Source organism: Poecilia latipinna, unplaced genomic scaffold (assembly GCF_001443285.1).
Source record: "Poecilia latipinna isolate Pla-1442-1.1 unplaced genomic scaffold, P_latipinna-1.0 Scaffold291, whole genome shotgun sequence".
Classification (NCBI taxonomy): domain Eukaryota; kingdom Metazoa; phylum Chordata; class Actinopteri; order Cyprinodontiformes; family Poeciliidae; genus Poecilia; species Poecilia latipinna.
The window spans coordinates 204,605-228,725 of NW_015112907.1; the positions used below are offsets into that span (position 1 = coordinate 204,605).

Consider the following 24,121-nt stretch of genomic DNA (forward strand, 5'->3'; position numbering starts at 1 on the left):
TTCTCATCCCTTCAATTGAACAGATGTTTGGTGATGATGAAATAATTTTCCAAGATGACAATGCATCGTGCCATAGGGCAAAAACAGTGAAGGCATTCCTTGAAGAAAGACACATTCAGTCGATGTCATGGCCTGCAAATAGTCCAGATCTCAACCCAATAGAAAACCTGTGGTGGAGATTGAAAAAAATGTTCCACAAGAAGGCTCCAACCTGCAAAGCTGATCTGGCAACTGCTATCAAAGAGAGTAGGCACCAAATACTGTTTGTCCCTCATCAAGTCCATGCCTCAGAGACTAAAAGCTGTTATAAAAGCCAAAGATGGTGCAACTAAATACTAGTGATGTATTTTGAATGGTCTTTTGTTTATGTGTTTTTCATGATTCCATACTTTTTTCCTCAGAATTGAGTGATTCCACATTTATTTCCCTCCCTGTGCATGGTCAATAAAAGTATCATTCACTGACTTCCACAATGTTTTCTCTTCATTTCTTTGAGTGTTCCTGAAAGCCAACAAGTTGCACTTTGGAATGACTTTTGTTCAAAAGACCCTTATATATATATATATATATATATATAGTTTAAGTTTGGTGTTGAGTATTACTCTTTGTATTATGTGTTTTCTGTTCAGCGTTACTTTTGTCCCTTAAGGGATACCGTAGTTAGGGCAGTGATGACGTCAACACCTTGCCGTAGCCAACGTTGCTGGTATCTGGTGGGGAAGTTTGGGTAACCGAGCCGCTGTGCTAACACGTGGGAAAGACCACAAGATATGTGTTCTCCTTAAGAGTGTGCGTCATTGATGAGTAAGTTGCAATATTTGAGTGTTTACTGCAGCTACATGAGTGATTTGAAGTTTATTTGTTTACTATTATTTCACCTGTTGCTAAGTCCGAGCTATCTGCTACGTGTGTATTGTAGAGCATTGTGTTGCACATGCATATCTATTCTCAGTGGAGCAGAGGCATGGTTATTAGTTAACTGTGAAGTTAACCTGCCTTAGTTTGCTTAGTAATATTGACTTAGAGGTTTCCTTCTTAGTTTATCTAAGGTATAATAACATGGTGTAATGTGTAATGATAGGACACCTTGAATTTATTTTCTGTATTTTTGTTTATTCCAGGAAACCACACATACACATACCTTCGTGTAGACACATTTGTGCCCATCCGTGTTCATTGGATTATCTGTGATACAGTTTGGAATACAGAACAGTTAAAGGATCCTGCCTCGTGTCTTCATTAAACTCCTGGTGCACCTCATCCAAACATCTGGTCCTGAGCTGAATCCTGGCCTGAGTGGTGTTCTGGCCGACACTCCAAGTTGAGAGCGGTGACAAACCTGGACAGCGCCTAACAGTCCTTCAACTTTCGAACAAACTCACTTACAACTTTACTGTTGTATCATGTTTTTGATCCAAGTTTGTTTTACAGCATGAAATGTCTGAATGAGTGCTCATCCAAGACTGATGATTCCATACTTTTTGCCAGGGGTTGTATTATGAAGGTACTGTGTTACCAAATCAACTGGACCCGTTTCCATCCAACAGACTGTTTTCTGGGATTAAGAACTGCTGTGGTCCTTTATTGGATTCAGTGGACAGTAAAGGAATCTCCCTAGAATGAGCTTCTGGGAAAATTATCTATAGGCTGATTGTAAAAACTCTAAATCAAAATAAACTGAATGGACGCAGTGACACAGTATGGAGAACTCATCTCTCCTTAACACCTGAAATCAAGCCTGAATGGAAATCATTGTATAAGCCTCCTCTCATGAGAAAACATGCAGATTTACAGTGGAAAATTCTTCATGGTATTGTAGCTGTTAACTCATTTGTTTCTATTAATCCTGTTGTAATAGAAAAATGTCAATTTTTTGAACATAGGGAAAGGGTGTTTCATTGTTTTTCTGACTGTATTTGTTTGTCAGCTCTTTTTGTGGTTTTGAGAATTATTTTCAACAGATTTGGTGAAGTTTTCACTAAACAGGGATTTATTTGTGGTAAATTCACACGCCAAAGAAAGACTAAATGTCAGCTGATAAACTTTTTGTTAGGACAGGCTAAAATGGCCATGTACATAAGTAGAAAGAGGAAGGTGGAGGATTGATGTGGTTTCTTTATTTGTTAACCAGTGTGGTAGAAGGAGAAATCATTTTTGGAAGGGTGTTAATGTAATGTATTGTGTGGTGTATGTTTAGTTTTTCTGTTTGTTTTTTTACTGTTACATAATTTGTGATAATATGTCGATTATTTATTGAAAAATAAATGAGCTATTAAATCTCTCTCTCTCTCTCTCATATCTTGACATAACACCTGGACTTTTTAGGTCAGTGTTTCTCAACCCTGGTTCTCACCACCCCCCTGCCCTGCATGTTTTAAGTATTTCCCTTCTGCCACACACCTGAATTGTATCTCTGGGTGATTAACAGGCTTCTGCAGTACTTGATGGTCATGCAATCATTTGAATCAGCTATTCTGGAATACAGGCACATCTAAACCATGCAGAGTAGGGGGGCAGTGAGGACCAGGGTTGAGAAATGCTGGTCTAGGCTATGGTTCAGAGGTCAACAATTCTCTGGTAAAAATATTCTTATTTTTTTAAGTTAAACTTCCCTAAATGGTTGAGATTTGTTTAAACACAAACTTTTGCATTCAGTCCAAGGTTGGGTGTGTCAAATAATTATAAGTAGGCTGTTTATGTCCTTCAGAGCTTTGCCTCCTTTCATAACCCCCACAACCTCAACACACATTTTTTCTATCAGCATCTGCTTCCAGTTTTGATACTGCCACATCACTGTTAAATAGATGATCATGTTCCAAGGTGCTCTGAAGGTCTCCTGGGATGAAATGGAAATCACGCTCATTTCAAGGTGTCTGCGTTCCATCTATAAACCACATTTCCTGCAATCTGGTTAGTCCTTAGACATTAGTTGGAGCCTTTTCCTTTAAATGTCCTTCTGCAGCAGAAAGGGAAACACAGTTACAGATAAACTGACATTTTTGTGCTTTTAAAAGGAGTGACTATAATTGTTTCTGTTGCTTTATTTCTCAAATTAATTTTTATTCTTCAGTTTTATTTCTGCTAAGACGATTATTAATATGATTATTTATAATCACTTATGTAATAGTACTGCATCAGAGTTCACTTCAGTTGAACCTGGGTTTTCTGGCGGACCAGAGTTCGCTGTATTGGTCTGCATAAGATTCTGATTAAGCATTCACACCTCACCCAAATGAACAACTTTCTAGGCAAACAACCTAGGGTTAAATTAAAGTGGACTAAACAGGGCTGGTGTGAATACACCCTAAATCATTATTTAGCATCTTTTGTACAAATTATCAGCCATCAACACCAAGCCAATGAAATGCTTGGTGTAACATAAATCCCATTTTAATGTGGAGAATATCTTTAGTCCTTACACATACTGTCAGAAAGGTTGGTCATATTTAACATACTCTGAGCATGAAAAACAAACTAAAACTACAGACAGGTAGGATTTTTCATTTTTGAATCACTTTGCGGTATCAGTGTTTGGTTTCAGCAAAGCTAAAATGTAAGATCAAAATCTGAAGCACTCCCATTTCTGTATCTGATGTGGACTAAATACATTCCAAATGTCAAAGTGGCCTAGGATTGCATTGCTTCTTCCCTGACATATGATGAGGTCATAGGTTAACTTACTTGATATTTTACTCTCCAAATCTAGAGAACAGGCTGTCCACTACTTTTGAGTTTTCTGCAGCCCTGGAAGTCAAACAAGTCAACATGCCTGGAGGAACTGCTCACTTTTTGTTAACATGCTAGAGGACTGACCCATATTCAGTGGACCACACTAATAAATATTAGGTGCACACACACACTGACATCACATTTACACACACCCAAACAGCATATGTGCTATTTCGCCCTGTTAGCTACAGTTCCCCTACAGCTACAGCATGTCGAGAACATTTCACTGCAGCTGTCATGTCATTCAGTGCACACTTTGATATTTCACTAAATAAATGTTCACATCTTCACAGCTTTAATCTCATCCAGCTCCGCCAGCTATTCTAAACAACTTGCTGAGGCAACCCCGCAGTAGGGTGAGATTACACAACCTTCATTTATCGTAAAGGAAAAATAAAAAGTCTACACTTTTAGAAAGCAGTTTCAGCCTTTTCATAGAATTATATCAGTCCAAACTTCACGGTACATTTCATGTCTGCTTTATTTAGAGTTTATTGAGAAAGTCATTCAGACTGGGCCTTGTATGAATGAACCATGTTGTTACTAATGTTAAGAAAATAAATTTAAAGTATGCTAGTTTTAAAACTTAACGTCTTGATTGAAATAGCCTAATTATAGTTTTAAAATCAGTAACTTATTCTGGCCTATTGACCTTTATGTTACCTGTAGTTAAAGCAGATGGTTTGCTAAGATCTTTTAACTACCATTTGTCTGTGTGGGAAATGATACAGGAGAAGTTCTAGCTTTTCACACTCATCTGTGAAAAGCTGTAAAACAGCAGGAGTTCCTGGCTTTAGAGAGGGTCAGAGATAGCTCCTGGTTGGATGAGCAAAGATATGCCTTAGTTGAATAAATTAAAGATAAGAATATGCCTTCACTATAAAACTTTCTACACAGAAGTAATAAATTAGATTTGCTCTCGCAATTCTCCAAAGACGTCTTTGCTTTTCTTTCTTTCTTCCTTCTTCTTTCCATTTATGTCAGGTAAATGAATGTACGTCTCTGTTGTTCTGCAGTTTCTGTTGTAATTTTATGCGTTGTCTTCTATTGGATTAAACTGCAATTCTGAGACATCTGCACTCATTGTTGTTTTTGTGTGGCTACATGTGGCCCGCCGGGAGAACCTGGGATCGAAGAAGATCGAGCTAAAAGAGTTTTCTTAAGAAATATTATAACCTAAAATCTTCTTCAACACTAACAATAATAATCCCTGAAACAAGTAAGGACAGAAATTGTGTTTTGGGACAGCAATTTCTTCATCTGTCTATGAAAGTTACCAGCCTTGAATCTATTTCCTTTTAAAGACAACTGGACAGTTAAAGTATAACACATACATTGCAAACTGATGCTGTATAAATAAACTGAACTGAGGAGAACTGAATTTGAAGCCATCTCACAAAAGCCAACTTTGGTGTGACTCCCACTGAGAAAAATCACAGGTTCCCAATGAGCCAAATCCTACTAGCTAGCCCCACCATGTCTGCACCTGCAGTACACCCTGAGCCACCATCACTCAACAATAGAAGTGAAAAATAAAAAAAAAATAAAAATCATTGCATCCAGACGCAGAAGTTTCTTTTGAATCTGACATTAGAATAAACTGTATTCCAATATATGCTTTGTAATGGAATGTTTCTTTGCATTCCATTACAAAGTCAGAGAGAGATCTGAAGAGCTCTCTCTGACTTTTCAGGTCACCTTGATGAACAGACTTGGAGCTAACACCAACACTAACCCTTGTGAAGTCGTCACAGTGACTCAATCGACAGGTCAGTGATCTGGTATTTTGTATTTTTATCTTTTTATTATCTTTTTATTATCTTTTATGTTCTTTGATAATCATTATTCTTTTTATTATCTTTTTATTATCTTTTAACTTGTATAATTTGATCTTTCTTTGTTTGATAAAACTTATTCTGCTCAGATTATTGTACAAATTGTTCATGCTGCAAGCTCATGCAGATCACGTGAACAGGGCGTGCTTAGCTCTGGTTGACTTGGGTTGGGCTCTGATTGGTCTGCTGGTTCACGCTCTCAGCCCATGATTGGCTCATGGTCAGAGAGCGGCTACCTCTGATTGGATGGCTCGCCTGCAAGGATGGAAATGGCCATTCCCCCTTTGCACGCAGGCATCCCTTTGTTTAAGAGATAAAATACGAAAAAGCCCGCGGTTTGGTCAGAGTCTGCTGTGGATCGCGTCCGAATGCCCAGCTACGTTGATGCTGCTTTGTCTCTAGGCCGAAGGCTCTCCGGCCAAGTTTCACGAGGTAAGCGCTGGTAACTTGAATGAATCGAGCATCACGTGTTTAGTCATAGAGTGTTTTGTACTGTATTCTGTGGGGAATAAATCGAGCATATTTGTTCTAGCAGTAACAGTGTTTGATGCATGTTATTTTGCTGTAATCTGTGGGGAAATAAATCGAGCACATTTAATTCTAGCAGAAACAGCGTTTGGTTTCGTTATTGCCGCCGATCTCCTTCGACCCTGATTTAAAATTTCATAAAACAGTCAGGCAGCCCTGTTCTCTGTGAGGATCATAGAAATATTACTCGCGAAACACTGTGTTGTTTGTTCTGTGATGGGAACATTCCTATCTTTGGGATGGATTACAGTCCATCCCAAAGGACAATACAACAAGGCTGCAATGTTAAAACTCCATTGACAAAACGAAAATAAATAAATAAATAAATAAATAAATAAATAAATAAAAACAGATTATGAAATCAAAACAGATTTATATGTTGTTATTCTGAAGGCCATATTGTAGCTTATCAGGTCCATGAAATCTTTACAGTATACCAAAATTAAGCATTTATTTCACAAAATTTCATCAAAATGTTGTAAATTGTCAGTTATGGAGTTGACACATTATGGTTGTGACGAGCAATTTAGGAATAAAATAGAAAAAAAAAAAAAAAAAAAAAGAATAACATAATCTAACCAGAGCTGCCTAGCCCTCTTAGGAAAGGAAGAGAAAGGAAGTGGTCATGGGGTCCTCAGAAGTTCTGATCCCCCCCAATAATGCCTGATTTTTTTTTTTTTTTTTACATTCTTTTTATGTCTGACGGTGTTGACAAAAACTTGGGACAAATTTCAGTTGAGTTGGAAAATATATAAAAATGATTTTTAATTCAATTTATTGATACTTTTATAATTATTCATTTGAATACTTATACTTAATTGCCATATTATTAGTATTCCTTTATTTGATTTAAACTATTATAATGTATTGAGTTCTGCTCCAAGACAAGGGATTTTACAGACACCATCCACCTACTACAATGTTTAAAATGAAAAATATTCAGCAAACACCAGGAGAACATACATTGTTGTGCACACATGGCCCAGGTTAGTTTAGTGAGATATTTGAAAAAAAATATTTTGTATATATTTTATTCAAATTTTGTTCTTTATCCATAGGACCCGTTTTGTCCCTATTCTCAAGAATCACTGAAAGGTACATTCTGCATCCTATCAGCGAACTGAAGCTTATTGGTGCATACTCATGACTTTCAATTATATCTGCCACAAAAATGGTGACAAGTTTCTTTCTTGCTGAGTCAGAGAGACTTTTAGTCAGGTTTTACTCTTTTAATACATATCCTGCGACTAGTTTTGGTGAAGATGGACAGTCTGCAACAGATTTCATATAATCCTTTTAGAAATGGATCAATATTCTATTTCCAACCTTGATTCAACTCACATCTGGTCCTTCAGCCAGTCGTCTTAACTGAGCTCTTGTGTTCTCCGTAAACACTGTAGAAGACATGTGCAGAAAAGGCATTAAAACTTAATTATCAAATCTTTTGGTAATATAATAGGCATTTAGAAAGTTGTCTGCTTGAGTCAAGTGATGCACCCACTGCAGGTAGACGTGTGTTGGTGAGCTCCAGGTAGATCTCAGCAGTGATGGCTTTATACCAGGGGTCCCCAAACTACGGCCCGCGGGCCGGATCCGGCCCGCCACGTCATTTGGTCCGGCCCCCTGAACAATGCCGGATCCGGCCCGCCTGCTCATACCAGAGAGCCTTCAGTGTTTTTTTTCATATATTGTATTTTCCGGTTTATATGTGGATTTTTCTTCAACCACCAGGGGGCTTTTGAACAATTGTGAAACTTACTTTCCCTCAATGGAATATATACTCGTCAGTCACCGTTTCACTCACGGTTTTTTCCATTTGCATTCTGGGTAAAAATCTATCCAAAAACGCGAATGTGTCGTCGTCTCACCCCCCCCCCCCCCCCCCCCCCCCCCCCCCTGCCCCCCAAGACCTCNTACAAATATCTGGAGTCTCCAACAAGTTCTTTGCTTAATTCATCCCAAGTGTCAACTAATCATTAAATTGGTGGTTTCTTCATACACATCCAACATTCAAACAAAGTTCATAAATTTTCAAACGGTAGAGTTCAGGACCAATTCACATCCTGATGTGCGTTTGGAAACAATCAACCAACCAAGACTTTCCATGCAAACAAGTCAGAGTTTGACTAAAGCGAATTAAACGGAGCTGGTGTGAATGTCTCCTAAATCTGCAACTGTTCCTTGACAATGTTGATTTTATTGTACAAAATAATATTATCCACATTATTTGTTTTTTTTTTGTTGTTGTTTTCTTTTACTTGATTGTGATAACTCTGTCCACTCAAACTTATACTGTAACTGTTTCTTCTGAAAACAACACATATATATATATATATATATATATATATATATATATATATATATATATATATATATATATAAGTAATAGGCTTTATATTAGCTTGATGTCAGCAATGATATGATAATCAATAAATGATTCCTAAATAATTCCGGCATACCACTGCGCTGTGCAAGTCCATCATGAAGGCTAGACCCTCCACTGTCTACCACTGCCATCTTGTACAGATCTGGCCATGCCGTATTGATCAAACTGCTGCCTGGTGCTTTGGTGTGTAAAGCCTCAGGCTTTACACTCTCTCACCTCATCTTACATCACTCAGGTCATATTAGACTCAAAGCTTGCCCTCCACTGTTAGGCCCTCGCTACACTCCCAAAGAAAGTACTTGTCAACATGAAGTCAAGTTTTTTTTTTTTTAAATTTTTTTTTTTTTTTTTTTTTGACAAGCCAAGATGATGTCTAGCATACATACTTGCCATCAAGTTTGCATTGGTCAGGTGCTGTTATATATATATATATATATATATATATATATATATATATATATATATATATATATAAGTAAAGTCTGTACTTTATCCCTCTCTGTGTATTTTCCTCAGTGTTCATAGTTCCAGTTGGGAGAAACGGGGTATTTTCCTTTCAGAGGAAATGTAAACATTATTAGCTTGCACTTCATTTTCCAGCCAACCCTTTTTACATTTATGCATACACGATCAATCTTTGAGAAGCACCGTCACTGCAAGGCTTTTAAATGCTTTGCTCAAGGGCACCTTTGCAGTAATTGTCTAACCCAGCCAATTGTGTTTGTCTCTCCCTTTAACCTCCCCACTTATTTTATAGCCGGTAGTAATATGGTGCTCATGGATGACAGATGCAGTGTCCTGACACTATTCCCCAGACGTCCCTAAGGCTTATTGTAGCTTTAAGTGATTTTAAAGATTTAAAGTGACTTTTTGGTGGCTTTCAGCCAGACACAAAGAGTGGCAACAAGTCAGCCAGCATTGCGGTTTATCCAACAGTGACTAGTAAGAGATTCAGCCACATAAACATTCTCTTCATCATTTTAGGCATTTAACTTCCCCTACTGGAGGCAATGGAAACTTTTTAGATTAAGAAAATTATTAAAACAACATTTTCAGCTAAAGCAAAACACTGCACTTACTGTTGGAGATGCATTACCATATAAGAACCTGTTATATTTAAGAGAGCACAACTTCTCATTATTATATACTGAAAATCTTTTTATCATATTAGGAGGCACTCAAGAGTTGCTAGAGCAAATATTTGTGATTCAGATCCACAATTTAGGAAACCAAGAGCTCGAGACTCCCTAAAACAACACTTTTTTCCCCCCCGAGTGTTTCTAAAATTAACTTCTCACCCAACAGATAGCAAAATGATTTTCTCAAAGGGTATTGTGTCTTATTTCCTCATATTGTCCTTTTGCCCGTTACATTTTAATCCCTGATGCTCATTTTAAAAGAGCGATGTTACGGCATTACAGCTGCCTCTGGCAAAAGACAGATTCTCTTAAGACTTCGGGCCAGCAAACTGAAACCGTTATTGTCTCAAGAGGGAGATAGCAGACTAAATAATCAGTTTTCTTTGATGGGGACAATGTGAACACAACGGTTTGCATGTGCGGGCTTCCCAGAAATGTCCCTTGAGCGGAAAATGAGAGGGTTTGTACAGAAGCAGAGGGGAAACGATTTTTTTTTTTTTTTTTTTTTTTTCTTTTTGTGAAGATTCACAGTTCATTTCATTAATAGAAACATGGATGGCTGGTGTGTTAACACATTTCATCATTGACAAACATGTACACTAATCAACACCAACTCTGGACACCCTTTGAACAAGGGCAAAAAGATGATTCGACTTGAATCTTGTCTTGGATTGCCACTGTTTATGCATTATTGCCCAAGTTCAGTGTTTAGTATCATTTTCTTAAATGGCCCAACGGCCAAAGTCATTTTTTGCCAAAACTGATTGTGCAAAAAAAAAAAAAAAAAAAGTAAAAATTAAAATCTCCACCTCTCTTTTTGATGAATTAGGCAAAAAAAAAAGGGGGGGCTACAAATTACTTGGACCATGATAATGATATGCAACATCATCACATCATCTAATTTCTGCTAAGTTTTGCTTAGTTCTTGCTTTTTTATTTTTTATTTTTTATTTTTTACTTTAGAATCACTTATCAGAATATGATTATCACAAGGTGTGAGGCTAAGCATAATTGGAAAAGAGAGGTAACAATCATGTATTCCCATCAGATATATAGCTAGTTCATATAAAAAGAAGCAGTAAAACCTGGATGGACATCATAGTATTTAAAGAACTACGTGCAGTAAGTGAGCTATAAGTTCAGAACTACTCACCCACTTGTATTCATTAATCAGAGATTATTCTGCTTATTTGTTTTTGCTGAATGATTCTGCTGATCTATTAACTGTAAGAACAAGTGGCTATAGTCGTTCAAATAAGCAATTAAATCGCAAACATTAGTAGCAGCTTAAGTGTTGATTAATTATGCATTTTTAGGAGAATAAACTTTAGGTTAAGTGGCCACTGATTGTTTTCTTACCTTATTGTAGTTTTGTGCCATGGAACTTTTTTTATCGTCTCTTCAGACATTCTCAGAGGTCACAGCAAAAAAATATAATTATGTGTTTTATCCCAGATGCTGCAGTTGATGAATAGTGTTGTGATTATCAGGTTGTCATTTCATTACAGTCACAACATTCCTTCTTTTGTTGCTCCCATAGAGCTCTCCTTTTGATTTCATTGAAGGAAAGGTCAAGTTTCCACAAGCAGTCATTCACCAGCATTCACCTTCGCCACTTGGCTGAGGTCTGGCAAGATTAATTCTTTGTGTCTTGCTGTCTTTCTATGAGCCAGGTTCATATTTCCTACAATGAAGCCAAGCAAACACAGGAGAAAGTGTGTGCTTTTCTTTAAAAGACATTGGCGCAACCGTTTTAACAGAGCGGCTGTGTTTGAATTAGATGTTCTAACCTCCCGCTTGCTAAATGGATTTCTAAAGTGGCTGTAGTTGGAGGCTTTCAATCGGATGCAACCTTGAGTCCTTTTTTATGTGAGCTCTGTAGGATTTAAGTGCCGGTATAACATGAGCACGACTGAATGCATGCTCCTCATTTTTTGAAATTGAAAAATCTCCAAAGGCTCTCCCCTTTGTGCAGGCAATTAATGGAATGCTGGCAGCGAGGTTCAGGTGCTTAAAAGTTTTTTTTTTTTTTCTCGCTCAATCTTTTTTTTTAATGAATAATAAAGGATAATCATTGTGGTGGGGAGGTGGGGTAGGGGGACAGCGTAATGCTGTAGGCTTCCTCTTTATGCACAATGATGTATAATGCATGCTTTGAAATGAAACGGCAGCGGCCTTCGAACTATTCCATCTCCAAACCTTAGACTATTTGTTTTGCATGCCATAGTGATGCTTTTGCATAATAATAGTGAGTTTGCCCATTAACAATGCTTGCTTATTAATTTGATCTTTACATTTTTAAAGTTTGTCCATCAGGCCGCCGAGCATCGTGTCCCCCAGTTGCTGTTTGGTGTAAGTGATTAGAACGTTGGCTAATTGCGTCTCTGAAGGGTTGAGCTTGTTTCTGTTTTGTTTTCATGTTCTGCTTGTGTGTTTTACATTTGAGTCGGATGAACACAAAACAAATTCACGCATCGATAAATGTTCCGTGATGTGAGGAAATGTAATAAATGTATTTGTTTGTTGATCAGACATTAAACTGGTGACCTCTGTGACTGCACCGTTTTTAAGTTTAAGGTTTTGCTGGTAGTTGCTGACTGTTAAAACACAAAGAGTCACCACAGTCACTTAATGTTGCATATTCCTTTGTTTTACTATATGCAACAATGAGAACAGATTTCAAAAAGCTGACAGTGCCTGATTTTCTTTCTCCAAATAATGTTTTATGTCAACACATGTCTGCAGACTGTGGAAGCAGCTGCTAATTTAAATGTATAAGGCTGGTGAATGGTGGGAATGTGGCAAATTGTGTAGAGCAAATCATGATCAGTTATAGAAAAGCTGATTGGTGACGCATTTTTTTGCCACTGTATGGCCAGTAAAGCCTCGGGGACCCCCCTCAAACTGTGCTGCGAAGCAAATATTCTTATTCCAGCACACTATTTCACATTCTTCCACAGTCTTGGAACACTTCTAAAAGCTTTAGCATTTTTTTCACCCCCGCAGTCTCTTTCGCTTTGACTGTGCTTGACAATGTAGGGAAACATACAAGCACATCTCGGTAAACACGAGTGATGTGGTTCCAGAGTTTAAAAGCTTCATATAACACTGGCAGACGGAACTTGGGGCTGTTTGTGTGATGGAGAGGAAAACTTGTTTAGAAACTGACAGCACTGTGTGTTAGAGAGTTAAAAAAAAAAAACAGTGTCTCTGTGCTTATGTTGCTTTTGGCGAGTTATCCATGTGTGTGTGTGTTTTTTTCACTCTCTGCATGGTTATCTTTTGAGTTTCTTGGTTTGGAGCTTATGTCCACCTTCGGGGATGCACAGAGCATGCATTTCTGAGTATTTTCACCTGAGGCTGCACTTGTTAGAGTCTGTGTATAAATGTATATACATTATTTATACAAATTCAGAGCGAGTGAAAGCAGGTTTTAACACATTTACAGACAGGAGGGCAGGCACTGCAAGCCAAGCTTCAAGTGTGGGTTGCAACAGTGTGCGTGGGGAATCGAGCTGGCCGTTTGCCTGTCTGTGACAAGCATCCTTATTGCTGCGTGTCAGCACTGCTAATGCTATCTGTTACTTGCTTAGCAATTAAATGTGTCCTCATATCATTTAAATGTTAGTGTTTTTTTTGTTTTTTTTTTATCATTTTAAACAAATCAAGTGGATAGCCGCTGTCTGTAATTTTCTGGAAATGTAGAAAAGTACAGCCTTGTGAAACATTACCTTTTTTTATTAGATTTAGAGGGAATGTTTGTATTTCACTGGGAATATGAGATAAAGTAAGGTCTTGTTGTAACAAATTAATTGCATGTAATATACCTTTCAATAATAAAGCTTAATGTCATACCAGTGACTTGCAAAAAGTATAGGCACTCAGTATAGGCACCCATTGAACTTTTACACAAATTTGCCACCAAACAAACATTGTTTTTTTTTAATCTAAAGTCTAACAAAAAATAGAACATAATTGTGAAGTAGAAAGAAAGGGAAACATAATTTTCAAATCTCTTTATTTGTAAAAAAGTTAAAATTGTGGTTTCTAATTGTATTCAGTCCAGGAGTTAATACTTTGTAAACCCACTCTCACAGCAACTACGAGTGTTTTAGTGTTTGGCTCTACCATATTACTTGGCATATTAGATAGAGAATATATGTGAACAAAAACAAAAAAAAATCTGAATTGAAGTTTTGTCTACTCTTTTACCATCCCACTAAATCACATGGATTTGAAAATTGGATTATATATATATATATATATATATATATATATATATATATAGTTTTTATCTCTATAACTATTCACCTGAAAATACAAAAAAAAATAAAAATATTACTTTGTCCCGGACTTGTCTTAATTAGAGTTGAAGTGTAGAATCTAAATTTGTTTTTCTTGTTACTTTCCCAGGTGTTTATCATTATTTTCAAATACTGCCGTATGAATGTTTGTACTAAATACTTACCTGTTCTCCTCCTATGCCCAGGAGGCTCCTCCTGTAGAAGTGGATGCCTTGCCAGCTGGATGCAGCCTTCATGTTCCCATGGACGTTGAGTTTGCAGCTTCCTGTTTCCCTCGTATTCCCCCACCTTAGATAAACTCTGCATAGAGCGACCGAACTGGCTTAATGATATGTGTTGTTCAAAATTGGGACTTATTTTCTGATAGATGTTTCCTTTTTTCTATCGTACCTCTTTTTTATTCTGCTCTCTCTAATCAGTGATTCTGTAAAATAAAGAGAACTCATTTGAGTGAGAAATGAGGAGGTACTGACTGACTTTAACCCATTTTAATGATATACTGGATGATATATACATAATACATTAAGTTTATGTTTAATCTATTGTCGTGCTGCTATAAAGCCAACATAACTAATTATATTTTTTTCTAAAAAATATTGCTGTACAGTTACTATATGCAGTATTTAACTTTCCCATTCTTGATTTAAATTTGTTTTGTAATAATTTTTTGAAGTGATTTGTAACTCTAATTTTAACAATCAGCTACTACCCAGAATGTGACAGAAGGTGAAATAAAAGTTGAACAGAGGTACTCTGTGTAAATGTGATGTAACTATACATATATATATATATATATATATATATATATATATACTTTTCTTTTTTTCTAATAAAAAATGTATTTGATGTCTTATTCCGACATGTTGTGAATGCTTTGTTGGTTTAAATGTTAAACAGTGTATCTTTATCAATACTGAACAATCAATATTTAAGCTTAAATTAATACATCACAGGGAATGAGAATACAGTTTTATAATTACACCACAAAAACAAAATGCTCATCTGCCTCAGAGATCAATCAAGTTCTGAAGAGAAATTTCAGAATTTCAACAGCAGAGATGGCAGAAGAATTAGACATATCACTAGAAAGGTTCTGTTGAAATAATGAAGTCATTAACAAAATTTTAATAAGATTAGCCATCCAGGCAGTTTTTGGAATCAGGTGAGGGGATATTTAGATCAAAAACACAACTAGGTGATAAAAGGAGTGGTTTCAGCATAAGAATAATGAAGGGTTTTTAATGTAATGCAAAACAATCCAGTTAAAACAGGGGCACCATAATAAATGTATTATTTATTGATAATAATTTGGAAGGAAGCTGGGGACATGCACTGAATACATGCAAAAAGCATCTGAAGACAGAAAGCCAAAATGATTATTGAAATCTGTCAGTATTTAAGAAGCCATCATGCTCCAGACCAGTGCAAGTTAATGACTCAGTTAATATAATAATGAGTTAAAGTACCTTTGCAACCTTATTGTAGTTAATCACATTGATATATGAGCTTAAGATGTTTTTCTAAGCTTATGAAATGAATTTCAGTGAAGACTACATCTGTTAAATGCCCACCTATTTAGTTTGACTTTACCTATGATTTTATACCATATTTTCTATTTTTTATTATCTTTTTCATGTTCTTGTATTTTTCTTTAATGCCTTTTTAACTTGTTCTTTATATATTTTATTTTTTATGTCCTGTGATTTATTATGCATACATTATGTTGTCTATTGCATATTTGACCATGTCTGTGAAATAGGCTTTTAATTAATGTTTGGAGCCGAAATACAGAAATGAAAGAACATCATTGCTGCTGCCAAGTGGCCCTTTCTGACAGAGGAGTGGAAAAACTTTCTCAGCAGAATTATCCAATAATTATGCAGGGAGCTTCAGAAAGACATGGAGTTAGCAGATAAGATTCTCCATTAAAATAAAAAGTAATGCGCTCTGCTCCAATGGCCTCCATGCCCACTCACTGCGCAAGACTCCACAGATGAAGAAAATGCATGTGGAAACCTGTTTAAATGAATGAAGCCGGTGTACAAGATACATATATCAAAATTCAGACGAGATCAAAATACAACTTTCTGCACGTTATACCACACACTATGTTTGGAGGCAAAACGGTTGTTCACAATATCCCCCAAAATGCCAACTGTGAGGTTTGGAGGAAACATTGTGGTGCGTTGTCGTTTCTCAGCATACGTGACTGGCAGACTTCATGCAATGAAGGAAGCCTGAATGGAGAAAGCAGTGGCACATTCTTGTTAAGACACTAAATATGAAGTCAGAGCAGGTTTTCCATCAAGAAAATCATCCCAAAGACACCACCATGGAAAATCTGTATGAAGTCACAGAAAAGACAGTTACCAGGAAGGCTCAGCTAATAGTGTGCCCTAAATTTGCCTTCCTGAAGACAGATTCTGTAGAGCAGGTCAAAAACACACCTGAGTAACATGTGACTAGTTTCTCCATAAACAGGATGTCTGAAGTTACTACAAAGAGATGTTTCTGCTGCGTACAAAATAATTTTTGGTAAGTTAGCTAAAAGCTTATTTTATTTTCAGTTTAACTTATGGTACAGTAAATTAATTTTGGAACTAAATGGCTTAGTTTATTTACAGTGTGGAATATTTGTTGTGTTGCAATCATCTGAATTATATACCAGTAGTCTCCAAAGTACACTGATGTGTCCAGTACTTATTTTCACAGGTGTATGTCAATTGTGTCATTAAAGTGTATAAAAAGGGTAAATGAGAAGTCTTTGGTATAACAGCAAACTAGACAGAACAAAGATTCAGGTTCATATTTAGTGAGTAAAACTTATGTGACACAAATATATTACACCCCTAAAATACTCTTCAATGAGCACACCTGCATAGACATTTAAAAAGATTAGGAAAATTAAAGAGTTTTTTTTTTTTCTTCTGTATTTGAAAACCAGTCATGGAAACAAAACAGAGAGCATGCTACAATAAACAAATTTATTTTGGCGTGGACACCTCACGTCATGTAACACAAAGATGGAGACCCAGCGACGCAATAAATTATCTTCAATAGTAAGAGTAACCAGTGACATACTGTACATCAAAAAAATTTAAAGAACGGGAAACAACCAAAAAAAAAAAAAAAAAAAGAGGCAAAAGCGGGATTTACAAATAAAATGCTGAGAGGGAAGCACAATCCTTAGACAGCATTGCTGATAAAAAAAAAAAAATTGAAGTGTGTGATTCCTCTTTGATTTTAGTGTCTCACGACATAATTTAAGTACTGTTATAAAGAAATAAAAAAAATAGTAAACACTGTACACAAACCAAAGAAAACACACCAAAGAAACCCTTCATTTTGATGATTTCATTTTTCATTTGGAAATCATTACTTTGCAAATTAAGCTTCATCACAGTTCTCTCCCATATGACAACATGAATGTAAACACCTGTTGAATTAGTCTTTTTTATTTTTATTTTTTACAACATTAATACTTTATATATATATTTATATATTTGTACATATTTTCATTCACATCTGCACGGTTAGCTAGCATGGTAATGAAATAAGGCAAGACTCACATAACTGTGACATCACAATTTTTTTTTTTCTTTTCCGCATTGTAACACTGATTATTAAGGGTTTAGTCATTTCCTTCCCTCTTCTACGGTGGGCTTTGGTCTTTTTGGAGGAAGGCAGGATTGTTTCGTCTCCATCTGTGGAATCATGACTTGTTTTGTTCCAAGTTTGGTAAAATATTAAAAAGAAAGAGTGTTAACTGCAGAAAAAAATGGGGGTATGCACGTAATTCTTTATGGTGACTTTATCAAGAGGGCTTATCTAACACTGTTCTTTTTGAGGTAAATAGCAAAAGATTATTCTTAGAACGATGAACAAGATGAGGGGTCAACAAGGTGGCCATGAGTGGCAAATGTCTGGAAAAAGACAGAAACATTTCACCCTTTAGTTTTTTTGTTCATCAATGACCGATCCTATCTTCCAACCATTTATTTTACCTTGTTTGTTGGGTCAAACTGCTGCTGCAGGCGTCATATGGGAGATCAGAAAATAGAGTCACTTGCCTGGCTGGCTGCGTGTCAGTTTGACTTTACAGTACCGACGACAGCTGAAGCCCAGTTTCAGTGGGAGAACACGTAGGAGGAACGTCGAGCTGTTGCTACAGAGCTGTCTGAAAGAAGGGCAGTGTTATTCGGCTTCCTTTTCTCAGCACAAATCCACCTTTTATTATTTTCAGAAGGCTTTAACTTGTAACCCTAAAGTCTTATGGTCCTGCTCGAGCAGAAATCATCATATAGTGTCAAACATGGAGTTTGTTTCAAGTGTTTTTTTTTTCTTTGTTGCCCTTCAAAATTGTTTATTTTTTCTGCAGTTCAGTTGAAGAGAACAGTCTTCTTGCAGTCCTTTTTTTATCTTTATTTGAATTTTTACAATAAAGCAATCTAAATGCTGTTTGTTTTACGCACACCGTGAGTCTCCGAGTGTTCAAGTTCATAATAAGCTCAGTATAAATAAGAGTTTCTGACACTTTAAGCTTCCCGAATTTATTATCTTCACAGACAAGCTGGAGGTTTGGGTTTGGAAAAAAAAAAAAAAAGGAACATGAGTCGATGAGTTTTTACAAACGTCCTTGCAAGTTGCCGAATGAATCAGGACTGTCCGGTTGTTAAGCTCTTTTTGCGTGCAGCATTTCAATGAGTAGGTTGTTGCAGGGCACGTCGCCATTCAGGTGTTTGTAATAAAGATACTCCTCGGCTTGCAGGCTGATGGCTCGGATCTCCGGCAGTCGAAGGAGCAGTTGGCCAAACTTGTCAGTCTGCTGAGGATAGTTGCACATCACATAGTCCAGCAGTGCTGCGTTGACCTGCTCCTGAACGCTTTCCACCAGGTGGAAGTTCTCTAAGTTCTTCACGTCTGCAGGAAGAAGGAAGAAAGATATTAGCGCAGTGCAAAAAGTATTCTGACATCTTTGGAACAACCATTATTGTTTTTACTCTGAATTTTTCATAAGAACTACTTATTAATTTGCTATAATAGATATACAAACCACACATATATAGCTCAGGTTTGCATGTATTCACATATATACGTGTGATTCAAACATTTAGGTCAGAATCAAATGACAGAACGAAGATACAATGAAGAATCTTAAAGTAAATAAAAAAAGGCTCTCAGACAAGTGCAATACAATCATTATTATTTATCTGCACACACACAGCCCCAGACATTAAGAACTACCACTGCACCAGCGGGTGTGACGGGAGGAGATAAGGCCCAAATTTGGCCAGTTCCTGAGGTGTTCTAGGAGACAGGGAACTTTAAGACCTGACGTGACAGATACACTGACACAATCAGGCAAGCCCACCCTCAAGTCTGCACACAAAAACACTCTCACACACACACACACACACACACACAGCATAAAGACACACAAAAATGGATGCAATACACTCTCTCACACTCCTCATACACACTCTATACTCCCCATGGCCAGTTACTGATAACCCAGGGGGCAACCAGCCCCCAGACCCAGGAGATGGTCCCCTTCATCCACCCAGAACTTTCAATGTCTACATACAACTTAACATTTGAAAGTGGTTCCAGAAGTGAGGCTGATTGAAAGATCACCCTCTGGATGCCAGTAACCACGCCCACGTCCAAGGCCCTAAGTATATGTGTGTCATAAGAATGTTATAGATGAGAGTGTCTAAGTTGTAGAATAAAATTTGGAATTGAGATGAAGAAACTTCATCACATCCCAGAGACACATCTGCACCCCAAACACCTGCATGTGTGATGTAACGTCCTCTCAGAGAGAGGACCTCCCCTGCTGACCTCAATAGGCACCCTGGTTCACCAAATCCACCAAGGGAGAGAGACCCTGGCACATCCACCGCAAGCTCAACAGCAGCAGTACCACCAAGCCCAACCTACCCACCCAACCCCACCATAGACGAAAAACTATACAACTCAAACATTTGGTCAAATCCCAGAGCACTTAAGACATTAGAGACCTGCTGTCCCCTGTCTGTAGAATGCTGTCTCTGAAAGAGTGGACCTGCAATGAGATGAGAAAGGCCACTTCAATAGGCCCCAACAATGTATGGAAGCCCAATGGGGCCAGGGCACAGCCATCACACATTGACCGTCCCAAAGCCCTGGCAACGTATCCGACAGGACCCCAGCCCTCTTGGCCCAGCCAGGCCCCAGCCTAATGGTGATATGCCTCCAGAAATTCAAGCCTCCCCCAGACCCAACCAGAAGCAGAACAGACCCCCTAAAAGCTGCATGCAGCCACCTGAAAGTCACCTCCCAAACAAGCCAAAGCCTGGGGATCCGCCTCCAGTGACCCCAACCCCTGGAAAGACCCAGAGGCCTCAAACTCAAACCCCTCCCTCACACCATCAACAGTGGCCTGCAGGATGAAACCAAAAACCCCCCATCCCAACCTAGTGAAGGAGCCGATCAAAGGAGTCCAGAGAGATTGATCTGATGTGGAGGCAATGGCTGTTTCAAGACAAACACGGTTTAAAAAAAAGGCTGAATCAATGAAAAAATCATAATGGCATGCATCAAGCTACAATGCCATTTTTTAATGCCTATTAACAAAATTATAGATGATACTAAAGGTTACTGTGCGATTAAAGCATTTTTATTGAAAACATATTGAGATTTGTAAGTAAATTTGCAAGCGAGCTTCTTTGTGGTCCAAGTGTGCACCTACCCTCCCATCCTCCACCCCCCCCCCCCAAAAAAAAAAAACAATCTAAAAAGTAACTCCCCGGATTTCAAAGAATCAATTCGGTCACGCTAGCCCACAAAAACATAAGGTGAAGGGGTGAAGTGGTTCGTGTAACACTGTCTTTAATGTTAAGCGGCATAAAGATAAATCTGCCACTATTACTGACACATAAGGGTTAGACAACATGAAAATCTGACTCCGTTATTGTGGCTCATAAGTTGCATGATGAAACCCCCTTCCTTCTCTTTTCTGTTTTCCTCTGAAGAGCCTCTTGGGAAGACAATGCAGAAGGAATCAGGTGAAAGCAAGAATGTTCTTCTGAGAGATGACTTCCCTGGGGACAATAAATTATATAGGGCAGAGAGGTGTAGTCAGGCCACATTTGCTTCATAAACATAAACATCTTTTCGCCATCTTAAAGAGGCGGAAAGCTGTCATATTATTATGAAGAAGTAGATTAAAGTTTTTAGAAGATCAGTATGGGGAACGTTAACGTCATGCTGGAATTCACTTTGTTACAAAGTCTACTTTTACCATTAATTGCTTGTGCAAAATACATTGTGTGTCTTTTCTTAATCCCCACCTTTCTGCGCAGCCATAAGCACTTTTTTTCCTAACAATAATAAGCTCACTGGGGGGTTGAGGAGATTATTGCAAGACAAGACAAAAATTTGCTAAATGGATAATGGCAAACCTGAGCACTTTGTGTGCTTGTCATGATTATGAAGCGCAGGACTGCAGAATATTTAAACGGTTCTGAGAGCTGTGCGTGTGTGTCTGATTTTTTATTAATTTGTATGATCACAGTGGGCTACTGTGAAGTGACACTTTGCACTTCTGCATCAAATCACACACTAAGTGAGCAGAGCTTTAAAACATTTTATTTTATTTTTTTTTTAATTGACACAGTAATCTGTGGGGATACATATATTATTACTTTTTGTTCCACACAGTACCCACCTCCAACAAACAAATCCGCTCTCGTGTCTCTCACACACACATCCTACCCTTAAACACACACACGCACGCACACACATCGTCTCCACCCACCAAGAGCATTAGGAGGAAGGAGGGGGAGATAAATCAGCAACTAATGAGGTCTAGAGAATGAGAAGCAGGTCCTTCAAGGCACTTCCATCTATGATGCAGTCTACCATGCTATTACAATCTGTATGCATGTGTGTGTCTGTATGCTGTTGTGTGACTTGTGTATGTGTGAGCTTCAGCTTGCTCTGACCTCTGGGTGACATGACAGGGGGTTAAATAAGGCTAAGAGGAGGGCAGGAATAGAGGGGGGTTAGAGGGTCTGTGACAAAGGAGCCTCCAAACAAACATGACATGTGCTTTTTCCTGCTGCCACTCAGCTGTCTGACCTCCTATCAGGATCCTGAATCAGCTCTCACACCACCAACACCTCAGAGAAGTGGTAACATAGCCTTACATAAGCGAACCTAGCACAGGGCGCTCTAAGCGTTCAATCACAAACGTCCTACGCAGGTCAAAGCGAGAGGGTGGAGGGAAAGGTTGCTGTTATTATGCAGGAAAACCACGGATGAAAAAGTTTCTGAGATGTTATAGAACTGAGTTAACTTGAAAAATGTGAATAATCTGAATTGTGTTCCGTTTAATTATGTCCTTTGATATGATTGTTATTTTTTTAATGTCTGTCTGTTTTAATCCTATCATATTTGAAGTTTTTATCACGTTTGCATGAGAGCTTTTTCTGTTCCAACTTCTTCAGACCATCTGAAGCAGAGCTGAAAACTATAATATCTGTTGGTGTATTGAGATTTCAAATTTCAAAAGAAATTTTCAAGAATGGGAAAAGGCACGAGTTGGTCACTAAAATCAAGGACTTAAAAGCGTATTATTTCTAAGCCAAAACAATTTTCTGTCAGATTGTGCCTACAGTTCCTAATGAGATACAAGGAAAAGTTAGATTAATTAAAAATTATTAGAAGTGTTATGTATTATTATTATTATTATTATTATTATTATTATTATTATTATTAGCACCGATAATATTTGTTGCTTTGCTCTTGAAAAAAAAATTAATTTTGCCTAAATATCAAGAAAACAGTTGTTTTTTTTTTGTTTATTTTTTTCAAGGTTATCATAAGTAAAAAATACCATATTGGCTCATGCCACAGCAGAAATAAAATTAGTTAAATAAGATTAAAAAAATGTAGTCAAACTGATTAAACATACATTTACATTATATGCAAATTTTGAAAAAAACAAATTGCACTCACTTGTGATTGTCATTATATGCAAATTTTGAAAAAAACAAATTGCACTCACTTGTGATTGTTGAGGTGGAAGCACTGCAAAATAAAATTACTGAATGTTTTAGTTTATATTTTAATTGCTAATTGTTACCAGAGACTCTTTTGAAAAACTAATGAATCGGTGCTTGCACAAAAAAGGGAACACAAACAATACTAAAATGATGTTACCAATTGCAGAAGAACACTTCAAATAATTTTCTCAGTTCCAAAATAAATTAAAAACTCACAGGCATTTTTGCTGATGAAGTGAGAAATGATAAACAAAAGCAAATATATAAAAAAGAAAACAAACAAACAAACAAACAAAAAAGCCTTATCAATCTTTCCCAGACAGTACCAGGATGGACTATTAAATGCATTAAGCACTCTCTTCTCTGCCTTCAGTGCCTCGTTTCCCCCTCCTTTTCCTCTCCATCTCATCATTCAGTCACTGAGGGACTAATTATCAACTTTTTTTTTTTTTTTTTTACATAAAACAGCCACAGTTCGTCTGAGTGCCGTGTCCGAATACTCAAATGGAAACCCCGAGGTACCATGGAATACATTGTTTTCACTTGACGGCTGATCATGCCGAAGCCACTGCACACACACACACACACACACACACACACACACACACACACACACACACGCACACACACATACATGCACGCATGCGTGCCTACATACCACACACTCTTTCACAGAACCTCTTAAATCTCTGCTGTGCTTTTTAATTAGACTCAATCTGCTCTGTGCTGTACATGTATGGCTCTGCATGTTCTCTCACACACTTACAAGACCCTTACAATCAATCTGCTCCAGGGACACACACACACACACACAAAACACGCAAACAAAAGTAAAGCATATCGTGCAGACACTCGGTGCAAGACGCCTTTTCCACTCCGATCACCAACCTGCCTCACAGAGTCAGTGATCTGGTGTGTAAAAACTCATAAACTGGTGTCAAAGTTCAGATTGTTTTGCAAGCCAAAGGATATGGGGCAATATTTATATGCTGTAAATGGCTACAAAACATGTCAGTCACTTACAACATGTTTATTGGGTCAACTTCTGAGCAAAAAAAATCTAGTTCGGGCAGATAACAGAAATAAAGCTATATTATTTTCTTGATTGTGCATATTTCTAGTATACTTTTTTATCATAAAAGGGGAATTTACA

At 37.5% G+C, this 24,121-nt stretch overlaps 2 protein-coding genes across 2 annotated transcripts in view; one reads left to right on the top strand and one right to left on the bottom strand.

The window, feature by feature from the left end:
* Positions 1-14,353, top strand: part of LOC106948507 (adhesion G-protein coupled receptor D2) — a 92,149-nt gene extending 77,796 nt beyond the window's left edge. Inside the window, exon 25 of the mRNA XM_015034227.1 lies at positions 14,107-14,353. Within this exon, the coding sequence (XP_014889713.1) occupies positions 14,107-14,214 (108 nt within the window). The 3' untranslated portion in view covers positions 14,215-14,353. The remainder of the gene's footprint in view (positions 1-14,106) is intronic.
* A 3,811-nt stretch (positions 14,354-18,164) lies between these two features.
* The window catches only part of nr5a2 (nuclear receptor subfamily 5, group A, member 2), a 77,825-nt gene continuing 71,868 nt past the window's right edge, over positions 18,165-24,121 (bottom strand). The window contains exon 7 of the mRNA XM_015034229.1: positions 18,165-18,841. Coding sequence (XP_014889715.1) covers positions 18,594-18,841 — 248 coding nt within the window. The 3' untranslated portion in view covers positions 18,165-18,593. The remainder of the gene's footprint in view (positions 18,842-24,121) is intronic.